At 70.5% G+C, this 19,351-nt stretch overlaps 2 protein-coding genes across 3 annotated transcripts; one reads left to right on the top strand and one right to left on the bottom strand.

The window, feature by feature from the left end:
* The first annotated feature begins 1,043 nt into the window (after positions 1–1,043).
* TSPAN31 (tetraspanin 31) lies at positions 1,044–8,541 on the top strand. 2 transcript variants are annotated; one of them, XM_084223607.1, is made up of 5 exons: positions 1,044–1,253; positions 2,890–3,057; positions 4,357–4,437; positions 7,435–7,557; positions 7,642–8,541. In XM_084223607.1, the coding sequence occupies exons 1-5, from the start codon at positions 1,191–1,193 to the stop codon at positions 7,714–7,716; spliced, it is 510 nt and encodes a 169-aa protein (XP_084079733.1). In that variant the 5' UTR covers positions 1,044–1,190; the 3' UTR covers positions 7,717–8,541. The 2 variants fall into 2 exon arrangements, with proteins under 2 accessions (XP_084079733.1, XP_084079734.1); XM_084223608.1 differs by lacking the exon at positions 7,642–8,541 and adding an exon at positions 6,747–6,924 and having other exon boundaries at positions 7,435–7,552.
* A 2,273-nt stretch (positions 8,542–10,814) lies between these two features.
* Positions 10,815–18,816, bottom strand: CYP27B1 (cytochrome P450 family 27 subfamily B member 1). The gene is made up of 9 exons (XM_084223483.1): positions 18,491–18,816; positions 17,080–17,270; positions 15,598–15,794; positions 14,509–14,721; positions 13,430–13,587; positions 13,164–13,360; positions 12,491–12,572; positions 12,124–12,390; positions 10,815–12,050 (listed from the first exon to the last, which is right to left on the bottom strand). The coding sequence occupies exons 1-9, from the start codon at positions 18,719–18,721 to the stop codon at positions 11,937–11,939; spliced, it is 1,650 nt and encodes a 549-aa protein (XP_084079609.1). The 5' UTR covers positions 18,722–18,816; the 3' UTR covers positions 10,815–11,936.
* Positions 18,817–19,351: the final 535 nt, after the last annotated feature.

Raw genomic sequence — 19,351 nt, 5'->3', positions numbered from 1 at the left:
GGGGTCTGGGGGGATCCTGGAGGTCCTGGGGGGCTCTGGGGGATCCTGGGGGGCTCTGGGGGGTCCTGGGGGGATCCTGGAGGTCCTGGGGGGCTCTGGGGGGAGGCTGGGGTGCCATGGGGGGTCCTGGAGGGCTCTGGGGGATCCTGGAGGGCTCTGGGGTGTCCTGGGGGGTTCCTGGGGGGCTCTGGGGGGTTCCTGGGGGGATCCTGGAGGTCCTGGGGGGCTCTGGGGGGAGGCTGGGGTGCCATGGGGGGTCCTGGAGGGCTCTGGGGGATCCTGGGGGGCTCTGGGGGGTCCTGGGGGGCTCGGGGGTGATCCTGGGGGGCTATGGAGGGGTCCTGGGGGGCTATGGAGGGGTTCGGGGGGCTCTGGGGGGATGCTGGGGTGCCATGGGGGGTCCAGGAGGGCTCTGGGGCATCCTGGAGGGCTCTGGGGGATCCTGGGGGGTCCTGGGGTGTCCTGGGGGGGCTCTGGAGGGGTCCGGGGGGGCTCTGGGGGGATCCTGGAGGGCTCTGGGGGGTCCTGGGGGGCTATGGAGGAGTCCGGGGGGCTCTGGGGGGATGCTGGGGGGCTCTAGGGGGGCTATGGAGGGGTCCGGGGGGCTCTGGGGGGTTTCTGGGGGGCTCTGGGGTGCCCTGGGGGGCTATGGAGGGGTCCGGGGGTCTCTGGGGGATGCTGAGGTGCCCTGGGGGGCTATGGAGGGGTCCGGGGGGTCCTGGGGTGCCCTGGGGGGTTCCTGGGGGGCTCTGGGGATGGGCGGAGCCGGGATTTTTGTGGCCGGGGGGGTCGGGAGGGGTCGGGGGGCGATTCTGGGGGCGGGGCAAACCTCGAATCGCCCCGCCCCCTCCCGGGAGGCCCCGCCCCACCCAGCAGCTCCGCGCGCATGCGCAGCACGGATGGTGTGGTGGGCGCGGTGGGCGCGGCCATGCCCATATACGGTGTTTATGGGCGGGGCCTAAAAGCAAACAGTGGGCGGAGCTTAAGGGAGCCACAGGGCGCGGCGGGCGGGGCCGGGGCCGCTGCGCAGGCGCAGTGCGGGCGGGCGCGCGGGGCGCGGGGCCGCGGTTTAAAGGGGCCGCGGCGCGGGGAGCCCGGAACCCCCCGGGACCCCCGAACCCCCGGGACCCCCGAGCCCCCCGGGACCCCCGGGACCGCCCCGGGACTCCCGGGAACCCCCCGAGCTCGCCATGGTCTGCGGAGGCTTCGCCTGTTCGCGCAACGCGCTCTGCGCCCTCAACGTGGTTTATGTGGTGAGTGGGGGGGCCGTGAGGGGACTGGGGAGCCCTCAGGGCTGGGGGGGATTGGGGGGCTCTGAGGGGATTGGTGACCACTCAGGGCTGGGGGGGATTGGGGGGTTCTGAGGGGGTTGGGGACCCCTCAGGGGGTCTGTAGGGGTTGGGGGGCTCTGAGGGGATTGGGGACCCCTCAGGGCTGGGGAGGGGTTGGGGGGCTCTGAGGGGATTGGGGACCCCTCAGGGCTGGGGGGGGATTGGGGGGCTCTGAGGGGATTGGGGACCCCTCAGGTCTGGAGGGGATTGGGGGGCTCTGAGGGGGTTGGGGACCCCTCAGGGCTGGGGTGGGATTGGGGGGCTCTGAAGGGATTGGGGACCCCTCAGGTCTGGAGGGATTGGGGAGCCCTCAGGTCTGGGGGGGCCGTGAGGGGACTGGGGACCCTTCAGTCTGGAGGGGGATTGGGGACCCCTCTGCTCTGGGGGCTCTGAGGGGATTGGGGACCCCTCAGGTCTGGGGGGGGGGACTGGGGACCCCTCTGCCCTGGGGGGCTCTGGGGGGACTGGGGACCCCTCTGCTCTGGGGGGCTCTAGGGGGATTGGGGACCCCTCAGGGGGTCTGGAGGGATTGGGGGGCTCTGAGGGGATTAGGGACCCCTCTGCTCTGGGGGGCTCATGGGGGATTGGGGACCCCTCTGCCCTGAGGGGATTGGGGACCCCTCTGCCCTGGGGGGATATTGGGGACCCCTCTGCCCTGGGGGGTCTGGGGGGACTGGGGACCCCTCAGGGGGTCTGAGGGGATTGGGGACCCCTCTGCCCTGGGGGTCTGGGGAGGTCTGCCGGGCGGGGGGATCCCCTCCCAGTTTGGGGTTCTGGGGTGCTGTGGGGAAGTTGGGGGGCCCCAAAGCTGGGGGGGCTCCTGGGACCCCGGTCTGGGGGCGGCTCTGGGGCCGGGGGGGGGCTGGGGGGGCTCGGTTCCGGTTCGGATGGGCTCAGTCCCGGTTCGGGGGGCACAGTCCCGGTTCGGGGGGCTCAGTCCCGGTTCGGGGGGCACAGGTCCGGTTTGGGGGGGCTCTGTCCCGGTTCGGGGGGCACAGTCCCGGTTCGGGGGGCTCAGTCCCGGTTCGGGTGGGCTCTGTCCCGGTTGAGGGGGGGGGCTCAGTCCCGGTTCAGGAGGGAGGCTCAGTACTGGTTCTGGGGGGCAATGTCCCGGTTCGGGGGGGGCTCTGTCCCGGTTCGGGGGGCTCTGTCCCGGTTCAGGAGGGGGGCACAGTCCCGGTTCGGGGGGGCTCTCTCCGGGTTCGGATGGGCTCAGTCCCGGTTCGGGGGGCACGGTCCCGGTTCGGGGGGCTCAGTCCCGGTTCGGATGGGCTCAGTCCCGGTTCGAGGGGCTCAGTCCCGGTTCGGGGCCTCTATCCCGGTTCGGGGGGCTCAGTCCCTGTTTGGGGGGCTCAGTCCCGGTTCGGGGGGCACGGTCCCGGTTCGGGGGGCTCAGTCCCGGTTCAGGGGGGCACAGTCCCGGTTCGGGGGGCTCTGTCCCGGTTCGGGGGGCTCAGTCCGGGTTCGGATGGGCTCAGTCCCGGTTCGGGGTGCTCTGTCCCGGTTCGGGGGGTTCCGGGGTGTCTCACCCGTGACCGGTGCCCCCCCGGTGCCCCAGCTGGTCGGGGTGCTGCTGGTGGCCGTGGCGGGCTGGGCGCGGGGCCTGGCCGGGGGCTCCAGCCCGCCCCTGCTCGGAGGAGCCTTCGCCGTCGGAGTCTTCCTCCTGCTGATCGCGGCGCTGGGGCTGCTCGGGGCCCTGCGGCACCACCAGGTCCTGCTCTTCTTCGTATCCTTCTGGGGAGGGGAACCTCCGGGGGAACCCCCGGCACCCCCAGCCCCTCCGGGGGAACCCCCGGCACCCCCAGCCCCTCCAGGGGACCCCCCCGGCACCCCCAGCCCCTCCGGGGGAACCCCCCGGCACCCCCAGCCCCTCCGGGGGAACCCCCGGCACCCCCAGCCCCTCCAGGGGACCCCCCCGGCACCCCCAGCCCCTCTGGGGCACCCCCAGCCCCTCCGGGGGAACCCCCTGCCCCATCGGGGGAACCCCCCGGCACCCCCAGCCCCTCCGGGGGAACCCCTGGCACCCCCAGCCCCTCCAGGGGACCCCCCCGGCACCCCCAGCCCCTCCAGGGGACCCCCCCGGCACCCCCAGCCCCTCTGGAGGAACCCCTGGCACCCCCTGCCCCATCGGGGGAACCCCCCGGCACCCCCAGCCCCTCCAGGGGAACCTCCAGCCCCCTGCCCGCCCCCCGGCCGCCTGGGCACTGAGTCCTGCCCTGCTCTGTGCCCTTGGCCCAAAGCTCCCCTCTGTCCCCAGCACCCCTGGATGGCCCTGGCACCCCTGGCACTGTCCTCAGCACACCCTGGATGTCCCCAAGCCCACCTGAATGCGCCTGGCACCTCTGGCAGTGTCCCCAACACCCCTCTAGATGTCCCAAACACCCCCTGGGTGTCCCTGTCTCCCCTGGCAGTGTCTCTAAGTCCCTCTGGATGTCCCTAGTAGTGTCCCTGTGCCCCTCTGGATGTCCCTGGCACCGCTGGCAGTGTCCCCACACCCCCTGCGTGGCCCTGGCACCTCTGGCAGTGTCCCCAGGAGCCCCCTGGGTGTCCCTGGCACCCCTGGCAGTGTCCCCAACTCCCCCTGGATGTCCCTGGCACCCCTGGCAGTGTCCCCAGGCCCCCCTGGATGTCCCTGACACCCTTGGCAGTGTCCCCAGGGGCCCCCTGAGTGTCCCTGGCACCCCTGGCAGTGTCCCCAGCTCTCCCTGGATGTCCCTGGCACCCCTGGCAGTGTCCCCAGGCCCCCCTGGATGTCCCTGGCACCCCCCTGGATGTCACTGACTCCCTTGGCAGTGTCCCCAAGGCCCCCTGGATGTCCCTGGCCCCCTCCCCCGCCATGTCCCCAAATGCGCCCAATGTCCCAACCCCCCTCCCCTGTGGCACTCCCTCTCCTGCCCCCTCCAGACCCTTCAGGGGGGGCTCAAACCCTGCCCAGGGACCCCAAAACCTGCAGGGGTCTCGCTGTGGGGGGTCCCGGGGATTTTGGGGGGTCTCTGTGTGTGTGTGCCCCCCTTGACCCCCCCAGTACGTGCTGATCCTGGGCCTGGTGTTCCTGTGCCAGCTGGGCGTGTCCTGCGCCTGCCTCGCCCTGGGCCGCCAGGCTCAGGTGGGTATAGGGACCCCCCGGGACCCCCCAGAAACCCCCGGGACCCCCCTGAACCCCCCGGGACCCCCCAAACCCCTCCGGGACCCCCCAAAACCCCCCGGGACCCCCTCAGGCCCCCAAACCCCCCGGGACCCCCCAAAACACCTGGGACACACCCAAACCCCCCGGGACCCCCCAGAACCCCCTGGGACCCCTCAGGCCCCCAAAACACCTGGGACCCCCCAGAACCCCCTGGGACCCCCTAAAACCCGCTGGGACCCCCTCAGGCCCCCAAACCCCCCGGGACCCCCCAAAACATCTGGGACACCCCAAACCCCTCCGGGACCCCTCAAAACCCCCCGGGACCCCCTCAGGCCCCCAAACCCCCCGGGACCCCCCAAAACACCTAGGACACCCCAAAACCCCCCGGGACCCTCAAAACCCCCTGGGAACCCTCAGAACCCCCCGGGACCCCCCAAAACATCTGGGACCTCCCAGAACCCCCTGGGACCCCCCAAAACACCTGGGACCCCCCAAAACACCTGGGACACCCCAAAACCCCCCGGGACCCTCAAAACCCCCTGGGAACCCTCAGAACCCCCCGGGACCCCCCAAAACATCTGGGACCTCCCAGAACCCCCTGGGACCCCCCAAAACACCTGGGACCCCCCAAAACACCTGGGACACCCCAAAACCCCCCGGGACCTCCCAGAACCACCTGGGACCCCCCGAAAACCCGTGGGACCCCCCAAAACACCTGGGACACCCCAGAACCCCCTGGGACCCCTCAAACCCCCTGGGACCCCCCAAAACCCGCTGGAACCCCCCAAAACCCCCCAGAACCCCCTGGGACCCCCCAAAACCCCCCGGGACCCCCAAAGACCCTGGGACCCCCCAAAATCCCCTGGGACCCCCTCTGCCTCCCCCAAAAACCCCTGGGACCCCCCAAAAACCCCTGGGAACCCTCAGAACCCCCTGGGACCCCCTAAAACCCCCTGTGACTCCCCAAAACCCCCTGGGACCCCCCAAACCCACTGGGACCCCCCCAAAACCCCCTGGGACCCCCCAAAAACCCCCTGGGAACCCCTCGGGCACCCCCAAAATCCCCTGGGACCCCTCAAAACCCATGCGACCCCCCCCGGGGTCCCCAAAACCCCCTGGGATCCCCCGGGAACCCCACAGCCCATCCCCCAATCCCGGGGGGCACAGGGACCCCTGCACCCCAAAATCCTTGGGGGGGGTGGGCTGGAATCCTCCTGCCCCCACTGGGGTCCCCCAACCTTGGGAGTGGCTCAAAGGGATTTGGGGGGGCCCGTCATGGTGGGGGGGTCCTGGGGGGCACTGAGGGGTTTGGGGGGGCCCCGTGGCGGTGGGGGGGCACTGAGTGGTTTGGGGGGCCCCTTGTCAGTGGGGGGGGCACTGAGGGTTTGGGGGGCCCCCGTGGTGGTGGGGGGGGCACTGAGGGGTTTTGGGGGGGCCCCGTGGTGGTGGGGGGTGCACTGAGGGGTTTGGGGGGGCCCTGTGGTGGTGGGGGGGGCACAGAGGGATTTGGGGGGGCCCCGTGGTGGTGGGGGAGGCACTGAGGGGTTTGGGGGGGGGGCCGTGGTGGGGGGGGCACTGAGGGTTTGGGGGGGCCCTGTGGTGGTGGGGGGGGCACAGAGGGATTTGGGGGGGCCCCGTGGTGGTGGGGGAGGCACTGAGGGGTTTGGAGGGTCCCCATGGGGGTGGGGGTGCACTGAGGGGTTTGGGGGGTCCCCGTGGCGGTGGAGGGGTTCTGGGGTGCACTGAGGGGTTTGGGGGGGCCCCGTGGTGTTGGGGGGGCACTGAGGGGTTTGGTGGGGGCCCCGTGGGGGTTCTGGGGGGCACTGAGGGGTTTGGTGGGGGCCCCGTGGGGGTTCTGGGGGGCACTGAGGGGTTTGGGGGGAGGCCCGTGGCAGTGGGGGGGACACTGAGGAGTTTGGGGGGGCCCTGTGGCAGTGGGGGGGGCACTGAGGAGTTTGGGGGGGCCCTGTGGTGGTGGGGGGGTTCTGGGGGGCACTGAGGGGTTTGGGGGGTCCCCATGGTGGTGGGGGGGTACTGAGGGGTTTGGGGGCGCCCCGTGGTGGTGGGGGGGTTCTGGGGGGCACCGAGGGGTTTGGGGGGGCCCTGTGGTGGTGGGGGGGGCACTGAGGGGTTTTGGGGGGGTCCCGTGGTGGTGGGGGGGTTCTGGGGGGCACTGAGGGGTTTGGGGGGGCTCTGATGGGTTTGGGGGGGCTCTGATGGGTTTGGGGGTGCCCCGTGGTGGTGGGGGGGGCTCTGATGGGTTTGGGGGTGCCCCCGTTGCCCCCCAGGAGCGGCTGCTGCGCTCGGCCTGGCCCCTGCTGAGCGGGGGGGGCGCGGGGGGAGCTGCAGCGCAGGCTGGGCTGCTGCGGTTTGGGGGAGCCCCCCGGGACCCCCCCTCCGGCCAGCGCCCCCCCCGGGAGCCCCCCCGGGCTGGAGCCCCCCTGGGAGCCCCCAAACTGCCCCGCTGTGAGTCTGGGGGGGCTGGGGGGGAAATGGGGGGTCGGGGGTTTGAGGGGGGCAGTTGGGGGGTCTAGGGGTGACTGGGGGTTGGGGGGTCAGGGGTGATTGGGGACTCGGGGGGGTTGGGGGGGTTTGGGGGTGACTGGGGGTTGGGGGGGTCAGGGGTAATTGGGGAGTCGGGGGTGTTGGGGGGGGTTGGGGGGGTCAGGGGTGACTGGGGGTTGGGGGGGGTTGGGGGGGCAGCTGGGGGGGTTTGGGGGGTGTTAAAGATCCCTCCGGGGGTGTTGGGGGGGTCAGGGGGATTTGGGGACACCCCTGTGTGGGGTGACTGGGGGGGCTGGAGGGGGACCCTGGGGGTGGGGGGGGGGTTTGGGTTTTTGGGGGAAATGGACTTTGGGGACCCCCCGGATGTGCTGAGCCCCCCAGGAGGGGCCTGCCCCCCCCCACAGTGGGGTGTGAGGACCCCCAGGGCTGGGGGGTGTCGGGGACCCCCCTGAGCCTCCCGTTTGCCCCCAGAGGTGCCAGTTCCCCCCGGGGGGGGTCCCCCCGTGCCCCCCCTGCGCCCCCCAACTGCTGCAGCACTCGGAGCAGGCCCTCAAGATCCTGGGGGGGGTGGGGCTGTTCTTCAGCTTCACCGAGGTACGGGGGGGGCCGGGGGGGCGGGCGGGGGTCTCAGGGCCCGGGGGGGGTCCAGCAGCCCCCCCCACCCCCCGTTTGTTGCAGGTTTTGGGGGTCTGGCTCGCCCTGCGCTTCCGGAACCAGCGCGACCCCCGCGCCAACCCCGGCGCCTTCCTATAGCGGGGAGGGGGCTCAGCTCCTCTGGGGAGGGGTCCCAGCCTGGGATGGGGGGGGTCCAGGATCCAGAACCCCCCAGTGCTGACCAGCTGCCCCCCCGCAGCCGCATGAAGCACTGGGGAGAAGGACCCCCCCCCCCAAATCCCCTGGGGGGGCTGTGACCCCCCCACAGCAGGAGGGGCCAGGGGCAGAGCCCCCCCCCCCCCAAATCCATCTCAGTCTGAGCTCTCCAAACTGGTTTGTACTGGTCATTACCCCCCCTCAGCCCCCTCCCCAAATCCATCTCAGTCTGAGCCCTCCAAACTGGTTTGTACTGGTCATTCCCCCACCCCCCCCAGCCCCCCCCCCAAATCCATCTCAGTCTGAGCTCTCCAAACTGGTTTGTACTGGTCATTACCCCCCCTCAGCCCCCTCCCCAAATCCATCTCAGTCTGAGCTCTCCAAACTGGTTTGTACTGGTCATTCCCGCCCCCCCCCAGCCCCCCCCCCCAAATCCATCTCAGTCTGAGCTCTCCAAACTGGTTTGTACTGGTCATTACCCCCCCCCAGCCCCCACGGTGTGTCCCCGCCACCCGGGGGGGTCAGGGACACCCCCACACTGGGGAGGGGCACTCGGGGCAGGACCCCCCCCACAGCGACCCCCCCCCCCCCAGTCTGACCCCTCCCCCACACACTCCCCCCTGGGGGCTGGGGGGGGCTGAGGGTGGGGGGGGGGGTCATAACCTCCCCCATCCCAACACCCCTAAACTGGTCTGTACTGGTTTACACCGGGGACCCCCCCAGTGTGTGTCACCCCCAGACCCAATGGGGGGGAGCAGGGGACACCCCCCCCCCCGCTGTCCCCACGGGGGTGTCACCGTGTCCCCCCCCCAATAAACTCACACCACTGACCTCGGCTCGGGCTCATTCTGGGGTGCCCCCCCCGGCAGCGGTGACCCCCCAGTGACACCCGGGGTGGGGGGCTCTGCCTGCACCCCTTCATTGGCAGGGAAATGGGGAACCCCAAAAATGCCCCCCCATTAATGGGGTCCCTGGGGGGTTCAGAGTGTTTGGGGGGGACCCCTCAGACCCCCCCCGAGTACCCTGGGGGTTATTTTGGGGGGGGTCACCCCACAATTCCACCCCACAGCTGTGAGGCTCCTGGGGGTTATTTTGGGGGGTGTCACCCCACAATTCCACCCCACAGCTGTGAGGCTCCTGGGGGTTATTTTGGGGGGGGTCACCCCACAATTCCACCCCACAGCTGTGAGGCTCCTGGGGGTTATTTTGGGGGGGGTCACCCCTCAGACCCCCCTGCAGGTACCCCCCAGGGCGGGGGCTGAGGGTCAGCAGTGCCTGGGGCAGGGACAGGGACAGGGACAGGGCAGGACACTCAGGGACACTCAGGGACACGGGGGGGGGGGCACCGCTGTGACCCCTCCCCAGCGGGGTGCAGAGCTCGGGGGGGGGATGGGAGGTGCCATCCTGTCCCCCCTGGTGTCCCCGACGGTCACACAGCGACAGACACAGCCCTGCGTGTCCCTGTGCCCTCCCCGTGCCACCTGTGTGTGCCCCCAAGTGTCCTCCGCAGTGTCCCCAGTGCCAGCCTTTGTGTCCCCTCCCCTGCTGCCCCTGTGGTCCCTCCATGTCCCCAGTGCCAGCCCGGGTGTCCCCTCCTGTGTCCCTTCCTCTGGTGCCCCCAACGTGTCCCCGAGTGTCCCCAGTGCCCCCTGTGCCCCCCGGCCGGTGCCCGCTCCAGGTCCCTGTCACACGGGCACGGACAGAAGCGGGCACGGGCACGGACAGACAACAGCCTGGGGACAGGGACACGGGCAGGGTGACAGGGACACACAGGGGCATGGGCAGGGTGACAGGGACACGGGGACACACAGGGATACAGGCAGGGGTGACAGGGACATGGCCAGGTGTGACAGGGACACACAGGGACGTGGGGACAGGGGTGACGGGGACACGGGGACACACAGGGACAGGGGCAGGGGTGACAGAAACATGGCCAGGTGTGACAGGGACACACAGGGACGTGGCCAGGGGTGACAGGGACACACAGGGACGTGGGCACAGGTGTGACAGGGACACACAGGGGCACGGGTAGGGGTGACAGGGACACACAGGGCCACACGGGGCAGGTGTCACAGCCCGTGGCACACCTGCTGTGCCTTTGCCACCCGAATTGCTGCTCCCTGCCCCCTCTCTCCTCGGTGCCCACCCCGGTGACCCCCAGTGCCCAGGTGAGCTCGGGGGTGGTGCCCAGGTGAGCTCGGGGGTGCCCAGGTGAGCTCAGCTCTGCCCAGGTGAGCTCGGGGGGTGCCCAGGTGAGCTCAGCTCTGCCCAGGTGAACTCAGGGGTGCCCAGGTGAGCTCGGAGGTGCCCAGGTGAGCTCAGGGGTGCCCAGGTGAGCTCAGCTCTGCCCAGGTGAGCCCCGTGCCAATCTCCAGCCCAAGGGATTCCCTCCCCCCCTCCCCCTGCTCACCTGGGGGAGGGGTGTCCCGAGCCGGGGAGGGGGGGAGGGGAGGGGAGGTCACCACGCTCGGCTGCCTCAGGGTCCCCACGAGGGTCCAGAGTCCCCTGTGCTGACGTCAGCGCCTCCCCGACCTGCGACATTCCCCCCCCCACCCCCACCGTGGGTGGCACCGACCGGGTTAAACCCCACGGGGGCTCCCGACCCCCACCCGCCGCCAGGGGGGTCACCCATCCCCCCCACCCCACCCCCCCATGGGCACCGTGACGTGTCCGGGGATCCCGGGGGTCCCTCTGAGCCCCCCTGCCATGGGGAGGGGGCTGTGCCCCTCCCCCTCCCCCCCGCGGTGCCACGTCACCCCCGGGCACACCTGGGCAGGTCGGGGCGTGTCCCCCCCACCCCCAGCCCGGGGGGGAGGGGCTGAGTCACGGGGTGGGGGAGGGGAGAGCGGAGCTGCAAAACCCCAAAACCCCAAAATCCCAAAATCGCTTTATTGGCCAATAAATAAACCCGACCCCCGCAGGGGGGGACAGCGGGGCTGGGGACACCTTGGGGACAAGGCCACCAGCAGGGAGTCACCCCCATGGGATTGGGGACACCGCGGGGACAAGGCCAGCACGGGGTGTGTGACACTGGGGGCTGCCGCCACCACGGCCAATGTCACCCAAGGGTCAGGGCCACCTCCGGGCTGGGGTCACCCACAGGGACAGGGCCACCACGAGGCCCAGGGCTGCAGTGACACTGGGGACACTGCGGTGTCAAGGCCACCACTGGGGTCAGTGCCACCACTGGTGGTGAAGTCACCGCCAGGGTCAAGGTCTCCCTGGTGTCCCTATGTCCCTGGTGTCTGTGGTGTCCCCATGGATCTCCAGTGTCCCTGGTGTCCCCAGTGTCCCTATGTCCCTGGTGTCTGTGGTGTCCCCATAGATCTCCAGTGTCCCCGGTGTCTGTGGTGTCCCCACACATCTGCAGTGTCCCTGGTGTCCCCAGCGTCCCTGGTGTCTCCATGGCTCCGGAGTTTCTGGTGTCCCCAGTGTCCCTTGGTGTCCCCAGTGTCTCCAGAGTCTGTGGTGTCCCCAATGTCCCCAATGTCCCTGGTGTCTGTGGTGTCCCCATGTCCCCAGAGTCTCTCGTGTCCCCGTGTCTCCAGCATCTTTGGTGTCCCCAGTGTCCCGGTGTCCCCATGGATCTCCAGTGTCCCTGGTGTCTGTGGTGTCCCCACACATCTGCAGTGTCCCTGGTGTCCCCAGCGTCCCTGGTGTCTCCATGGCTCTGGAGTTTCTGGTGTCCCCAATGTCCCCAATGTCCCTGGTGTCCCTCGTGTCTGTGGTGTCCCCATGGATCTCCAGTGTCTTTGGTGTCCCCAGTGTCCCTGGTGTCCCCAGTGTCTCCAGAGTCTGTGGTGTCCCCAGTGTCCCCAATGTCCCTGGTATCCCCATGTCTCCAGAGTCTCTCGTGTCCCCGTGTCTCCAGCGTCTCTGGTGTCCCCAGCGTCTCTGGTGTCCCCAGTGTCCCGGTGTCCCCATGTCCCCGGTGTCCCCAGTGTCTCCAGAGTCTGTGGTGTCCCCAATGTCCCTGGTGTCCCCATGGCTCCAGAGTCTCTCGTGTCCCCATGTCTCCAGTGTCTCTGGTGTCCCCAGTGTCCCCAGTGTCCCTGGTGTCCCCATGGCTCCAGAGTCTCTCGTGTCCCCATGTCTCCAGTGTCTCTGGTGTCCCCAGTGTCCCCAGTGTCCCCGGTGTCCCTGCTGTCCCCATGTCCCCGGTGTCACCTCTCGAGGAAGCGCAGGCTGATGGGGGCTCCGGGCGCCAGCAGCGTTCGGGTCATGGGGCGCACGCAGCCCCCCCCGGGCTCCGGCCGCACCTCAAAGCGCAGCAGGATCTGTGAGAGCGGGGACAGGTGAGTGACACCATGGGGACACCGTGGGGACACCGTGGGGACACGGGACACCCACCTGTGCCAGCGCCATGTGCAGCTGCAGCTCGGCCAGGCGGCGCCCGACGCAGCTGCGCGGGCCGAGGCCGAAGGGCAGAGAGGCAAAGGGGTGCTGGGGGCCGGGGGTGTCCCCGGGGGTGTCCCCAGGGGTGTCCCCAGCAGTGTCCCCAGCAGTGTCCCCAGCAGTGTCCCCGTGGCGCAGCCAGCGCTCCGGGCGGAAGGCGTCGGGCGCGGGGAAGAAGCGGCTGTCGCGGGACGTGGCGTAATGGCACAGGGTGATGAGGGTCTGCAGGGACACAGGGTCAGCAGGGCCACCCTGGGGACACCCCGGGGACACCCCGGGGACACCCTGGGGACACCGGGTGCAGGGTGTCCCCCCGGCTCACCTGGCGTGGCACCAGGTAGTCACCGACGTGGATGTCGCACTCGGGGACGACGCGGGCGTTGGCCGGGATGACGGGGTACAGCCTGCAGGGGGACAGCCGGTGTCACCTCCCTGTCCCTGTCCCCATCCCTGTCCCCGTCCTGTCCCCACCTTCATCCCCATCCTTTCCTTGTCCCATCCTCATCTCCGCCCTGTCCTGGTCCCCATCCCCGGCCCCATTCTGTCCCCACACCCATCCCTGTCCTGTTCCTGTCCCCATGTCCCAATGTCCCCATGTCCCACGTCCTTTCCATGTCCCATCACTGCCCCATGTCCCCATCCTCATGTCCCTGTGTCCCCCTCCCTGTGTCCCTCTGGGTTCCTGTCCCCATGTCCCAATCCCTCTCCCCATGGCCCCATGTCCCCATTCCCACTGTCCCCATGTCCCTGTGTCCCCATTTCTGTGTCTCTGTCCCTGTGTCCCTCTCCCTGTATCCCTCTGTGTTCCTGTCCCCATGTCCCCATTCCCACTGTCCCCATGTCCCAATACCTCTCCCCATGTCCCATCACTGTCCCCATGTCCCTGTGTCCCCATTTCTGTGTCCCTGTGTCCCTCTCCCTGTACCCCTCTGTGTTCCTGTCCCCATGTCCCCATTCCCACTGTCCCCACGTCCCCACCCCCGTGTCCCTGTCACCTGAGGGTCTCCTTCACCACCGCACGTAGCAGTGGCAGCCGTCCCAGCGCGGCAGCGGTGGCGGCAGCGGTGGCACGGTCGGTGGTGGCACTGTCACTGTCACCGCCGGTGGCCGCCACCAGCTGGCGGTGCAGGGCCGCCTGCACCCGCGGGTTCCGTGCCAGCTCGTACAGGCTCCAGGCCAGCGTGCTGGCCACCTGGGGACGCACGGTGACATCAGCGGGGCCCGCAGCGGCAGCAGGGACAGCCCGGTGTCACCCGCTCACCGTGTCCACCCCGGCCAGCAGCAGCTCGGTGACGTTCCCGTAGATGCTGCTGGCAGGGACGCGCTCCCGGGCCAGCAGGTCGGTGACACACGTGTCCCCCTCGGCCAGCGGCCCCCGCGCTGCCACCTCGGCCACGCGCCGGTCCACGTGTCCCTTGGCTGGGGACAACAACGGCCGTCGGTGCCATCAGTGCCACCGTGGCCACGCGTTGTCACCGAGTCCCCGTCGGTGTCACCACGGCCACGCGCCACCAGCGTGTCCCTCGGGACGATGGCAGGGGACTGTCGTGGTCATGGGACATCCCTGTGACCCCATGGGACGTCTCGGTGTCCCTTGCATGTCCCCATGTCCCCTGTGTCTCCTCACCACGGCCCTGGGATGACCCCCTGTGTCCCCATGTCCCCTCGGCTGAAGGTGAGCAGGAGTGTCCCCATGGCCATGGGATGTCCCCAAATCCCTCTGGGATGTCCCCGTGTCCCCATGGCTGTGGGACATCCCCAAATCCCTCTGGGATGTCCCTGTGTCCCCATACGATGTCCTGGTATCCCCATGGGATGTCCCCATGTCCCTGTGTCCCCATGTCCCCTTGGTTGAAGGTGAGCAGGAGTGTCCCCATGGCCATGGGACGTCCCCAAATCCCTCTGGGATGTCCCTGTGTCCCCATATGACATCCCTGTGACCCCGTGGGATGGCCCCATGTCCCCATGTGAGGTCACCATGGTGTCCCCCTGTTCCCGTGGGATGGCCCCATGTCCCCATGTGAGGTCACCACGGTGTCCCCATGTCCCCTTGGGATGGCCCCATGTCCCCATGTGAGGCCACCACGCTGTCCCCATGTCCCTGTGGGATGGCCCCATGTCCCCATGTGAGGTCACCACGCTGTCCCCGTGTCCCTGTGGGATGGCCCCATGTCCCCATGTGAGGTCACCACGCTGTCCCCGTGTCCCCATGTCCCTGTGGGATGGCCCCATGTCCCCATGTGAGGTCACCACAGTGTCCCCCTGTTCCCCTGTCCCCGTGGGATAGCCCCATGTCCCCATGTGAGGTCACCAGTGTCCCCGTGTCCCCGTGTCCCTCACCGAAGGCGAAGAGCTGGTCCCAGGCGTGGCAGAAGGCGTCCCAGGGCGCGGGGACGAGGCGCAGGAGGGGACGTGGCAGTGCCATTGTCACCAGCGTCAGTGCCAGCACCGCCCCCACGCTCTGCAGCACGGCCTCGGTGTCCCCGCTGTCCCTGCTGTCCCCAGGGTCCCCCAGACAGCCCAGGCGGGAGGAGAACAGCACCCAGGAGATGGCTGTGGGACAGGGGACATGGGGACACTGGGGACATGGGGACACTGGGGACACGGGGAGCCCAGAGACACAGGGGATGGCGACATGGGGACACTGGGGACATTGGGGACATGGGGAGCCCAGAGACACAAGGGATGGCGACATGGGGACACTGGGGACATGGGGACACAGGGCCACTGGGGACATGGGGACACTGGGGACATGGGGAGCCCAGAGACACAGGGGATGGGGACATTGGGGACCCTGGGGACATTGGGACATGGGGACACTGGGGACATGGGGACACTGGGGACATGGGGAGCCCAGAGACACAGGGGATGGGGACATGGGGACACTGGGGACATTGGGGACATGGGGAGCCCAGAGACACAGGGGATGGCAACATGGGGGAGGACCTTGGGGACATTGGGACCCTGGGGACATTGGGACATTACGACATGGGGACATTGGGAGCCCAGAGACACAGGGGATGGCAACATTGGGGACCCTGGGGACATTGGGACACTGGGGACACAGAGGACATGAGGGACCCTGGGGACATGGGGACACTGAGGGGGAGATCTGAGCGTCTCTGGGGACACTGAGGGACAGAAGTGCCCTGGAGCCTTGTGGGACCTGGGGCGCTCGTGGGGGGGTATGGGGGGTCCCCGTGGGGGTCCCTCCTCCCCCTTTGGGGTTCCCCATCCTATTTCGGGGTGCCCAAACCCCGTTTCGGGGCGCCCCCTCCCTTTGGGGTGTCCCCTCCCTTTGGGGTGTCCCCTCCCTTTGGGGGTGTCCCCTCCCTTTGGGGTGTCCCCTCCCTTTCGGGGTGTCCCCTCCCTTTGGGGTGTCCCCTCCCTTTGGGGTGTCCCCTCCCTTTGGGGTGTCCCCTCCCTCACCCTCCAGGCCGAAGCGGTTGAACTCGGTGCCGATGTCGCGCACGAGGCCCCGGGGGTGGCGCCGCCGCAGCCGCCGCAGCCGCGCCACCAGCTCGGCCACCGCCGCCGCCACCGGGGCCGCGAAGGCCTCGGCGGCCCCCGGGCGGAGCAGAGCCCGCGCCAGCAGCCGCCGGGACCCCCGCCACGCCTCGCCCTCCCTGGGGACGGGGACAGCGTCACGGGGACACGGGGACAGGGTGGGGACAGGGGGGACAGATGGACAAGGGGACAGGGACAGCGTCACGGGGACAGGGACAGCATCACAGGGACACAGGGGACAGGATGGGGGCATGGGGGACAGATGGACAAGGGGAGAGGGACAGCGTCACGGGGACACGGGGGCAAGATGGGGACAGGGGGGACAGATGGACACGGGGACAGGGACAGCGTCACGGGGACACAGGGGACAGGATGGGGGCATGGGGGACAGATGGACAAGGGGACAGGGACAGTGTCACAGGGACATGGGGACAGGGACAGCATCACAGGGACAGGATGGGGACATGGGGGACGGGGGACATGGCACAGGAAGGGACATGAGGGACAAGGGACATGGCACAGGATGAGATATAAGGGATAAGGGACAGGGTGGGGACATGGGGGACAAGGACAGGTTGGGGATGGGGACACAGGTGACACCAGGCACGGAGGGGACATAGGAACACGTGGGAAGAGGGGGACAGGGACACGAGGGATGGGGACACAGATGGGGACAGGGGACACGGGTGAAGGACAGGGATATGGCAGGGACAGGGAACAGGGACACGGGTGGGACACAGGGGACTTAAATGTGACACAGGTGGCACAGGCAGGACACAGGTGACACACAGGGGACACAGGAGGACACAGGGACCACGAGGGGAACACAGGTGGGACATGGGGCACACAAGGGACACAGAGGACATGGGTGGGACACAGGGGACACACAGGGGACACAGGTGACACACAGGGGACACAGGAGGACACAGGGACCACGAGGGGAACACAGGTGGGACATGGGGCACACAAGGGACACAGAGGACACGGGTGGGACACAGGTGACACACAGGTGACACACAGGTGACACAGCCCCCCCCGGGGCAATGCCAGGGTCCCCCGTGCCCGTGCTGGGGACAGCGGGGGGGGGTTGGGGTCCCTCCGCCGCCCAGGCGGGGCCGCCCCCCCCCCCTCCCCCCCTCCCCCCCCCCGGGCAGTTACTCACATCCGGGGGGGCGGGGGGAGGGGGTGGGGGAGGGGCGGGGGGGCTGATTCACGCCTGAGTCACCCCGGGCCCCCCCGCACCCCACGGGCCCTTCCCGGAACGGGCGCGGGGGGAGCCCCGGTGGGGGTGCGGACGCCCCCAGCCCACGGAGAGCCCGGGGGGGCCCTGGCGACCCCCCCCAAACCCCACAGGCAGCCCCCGGCCCACCCCCCGACCCAGCCCAAAGCCCCCCCGGCACTCACAGGGTCAGGAGCCCCCCCGGTGCCCCCCGCAGCTCCCGGTGCTGCTTCCAGGGGCAGCTGAGGGCGCGCCGGGGCTCGGGGCCCTCCTGCCGCAGCACCTGGGCCACGAGCGAGGGCTCGGCCACGTGCACCGTGAGCACCGGGCCGAACCGGGCCCGCCACACCGGGCCGAACCGGGACCGGCCGTGCACCTGCGGGGACACGGGGGGGTCACACCGGGCCGAACCGGGACCGGGGGGTTCCCACCGGCCAGAACCGGGACCGACCCGAACCGGGACCGGGAATGAACCGGGGGGTGGGGGGGACATGGAGGGGTCACACCGGCCAGAACCGGGACCGGGTATGGACCAGGACCGGGCATGAGCCGGTAAGGGGGGATCGGTGTCACCGGGTGTCACGGAGTCACACCGGGTCACACCGAGGGTCACACCGGGGGACACCGGGAGGCACCGAGGGTCACACCGGGCGCGGGCGGTGCCGGGGCAGCCGCCGGGGGACGCGGGGAGGGGACCGGGGCTGGTCCCGGCTTCCCTGCGCTCCCGGACCCGCCGTGCCCCCCCCCGGGGTGACCTGGCCTCGGTGCCACTGCCCACCTGGGGGTGGCCCTGTCCCTGTCCCTCTGTGTCCCCCGGGGTGACCCCCCCCGGTCCCAGCCCCTCCGAGCCGGGGCTGCTCCGGCCGTGCCCGGCTCGGGGTCCCAGCGCCACCCCCGGGGGCAGCTCGGGGTGTCCCGACCCCCCCCCAGCCCCGGGGACAGGGATCCGTGTCCCGCGTCCCCCCGGGTGGGAGGACCGCGGTCCCTCCTGTCCCCGCCGAGACTCGCGGTGGTGGCACCGAGGTCCCTCCGGCCGGGACGGTGACACCGAGCTGGTGTCCCCGGGTCCCGCTGGGTCCCCCCATCCCCTCCAGCCCCGGGACAGGGGGAGCGGGGCCCCTCCCGGCTCCGCAGCGGCGGCAATGGGACCCCCCCGCTCAGAGACCCCGGGGGTCGCGGAGCCCCCAGCCCCATTTACCGGGCCCCCAGCCCCATTTACCGAGCGCCCAGCCCCATTTACCGGGCCCCCAGCCCCATTTACCGCGCCCCCAGCCCCATTTACCGGGCCCCAGCCCCATTTACCGCGCCCCCAGCCCCATTTACCGCGCGCCCAGCCCCATTTACCGGGCCCCCAGCCCCGTTTACCGAGCCCCCAGCCCCGTTTACCGAGCCCCCAGCCCCATTTACCGAGCGCCCAGCCCCATTTACCGGGCCCCCAGCCCCGTTTACCGAGCCCCCAGCCCCATTTACCGAGCGCCCAGCCCCATTTACCGCGCCCCCAGCCCCATTTACCGAGCGCCCAGCCCCATTTACCGGGCCCCCAGCCCCATTTACCGGGCCCCCAGCCCCATTTACCGAGCCCCCAGCCCCATTTACCTGCATCTCGTGCAGCCTCCGCACCCCGCCCCGGCACAGCAGCTCGAAGATGAAGGCGGCGGAGCTCGGCCCCGGCATCTCGGCCAGGCTCCGGGGCCGGGAGGGCTCCGGGGGGGCTCGGGGCGGCGGGGAGGCGGCGGGGGGGACCGGGGGAGCCCGGGGGACCCCCGGCTCGGGCGGGCAGCGGGACAGGAGCGCGGCCCGGGCGGGCAGGCGCAGGCCGGGGGACATGGCGAGGCACCGGGGCTCGGGGGACACCGGGGGGCACCGGTGACACCGGGGGAGGCGGGAGGGCGCTGCGGGACCCGGCGGGGCTCGGGAGGGCTCGGGGGGCTCGGGGGGACCCGGGGGGCTCGGGAGGACCCGGGGTGGGGGTCGGGGCCGAGCCTCGACTGCGGGGGGGCCCCGGGCCGGGGCTTTATAGCGCCCACGTGCAGCCGGGCATGCCCCGCCCCCTCAGCGGGAGCCACGCCCCACAAGCTTTAGCCACGCCCCACAATACCAAAGTGGGATACAAGCCCCGCCCTCCAGCGGACTGATTTGCATAGCGGGGCCTTCCGTCCAATCAGCGCGCGGCGGGGGCGGCTTCGTGGCCCCGCCCCCAGGGCGCGCACACGCGAGGGCAGAACCGGGGTCGCGCACGGCCCCGAGCCCCCAAACCCCGGCGATCCCCGGCACCCCAAATTCCCCTGGGACACCCCCAGGACCCCAAAATCCCCCGGTGACACCCCCAGGACCCCCCGGTGACACCCCCAGGACCCCCCGGTGACACCCCCGGCACCCCAAATCCCCCCCGGTGACACCCCCGGAACCCCCCGACGCCCCAAATCCCCGGGGACACCCCCAGAGCCCCCCCGGTAC

The sequence above is a fragment of the Fringilla coelebs genome, assembly GCF_963513975.1.
Source record: "Fringilla coelebs genome assembly, chromosome: 30".
In the NCBI taxonomy this organism is placed as follows: Eukaryota; Metazoa; Chordata; class Aves; order Passeriformes; family Fringillidae; genus Fringilla; species Fringilla coelebs.
Note: the sequence above shows the minus strand (reverse complement) of the source record. Positions and strands in the feature narration are given on the sequence as shown.

What these genes read in the sequence shown, in the direction of transcription:
- TSPAN31 (XM_084223607.1), top strand. Translation starts at nt 1,191, where the DNA reads ATGGTCTGCGGAGGCTTCGCCTGTTCGCGCAACGCGCTCTGCGCCCTC. An exon ending in CCCTCAACGTGGTTTATGTG is followed by an intron (nt 1,254 to 2,889) that starts GTGAGTGGGGGG and finishes CCGGTGCCCCAG; the next exon opens with CTGGTCGGGGTGCTGCTGGT. An exon ending in CCCTGGGCCGCCAGGCTCAG is followed by an intron (nt 4,438 to 7,434) that starts GTGGGTATAGGG and finishes GTTTGCCCCCAG; the next exon opens with AGGTGCCAGTTCCCCCCGGG.
- CYP27B1 (XM_084223483.1), bottom strand. Translation starts at nt 18,721, where the DNA reads ATGTCCCCCGGCCTGCGCCTGCCCGCCCGGGCCGCGCTCCTGTCCCGC. An exon ending in CAACCGCTTCGGCCTGGAGG is followed by an intron (nt 14,722 to 15,597) that starts GTGAGGGAGGGG and finishes CCTGTCCCACAG; the next exon opens with CCATCTCCTGGGTGCTGTTC. An exon ending in TGCTGGCCGGGGTGGACACG is followed by an intron (nt 13,361 to 13,429) that starts GTGAGCGGGTGA and finishes GTGCGTCCCCAG; the next exon opens with GTGGCCAGCACGCTGGCCTG.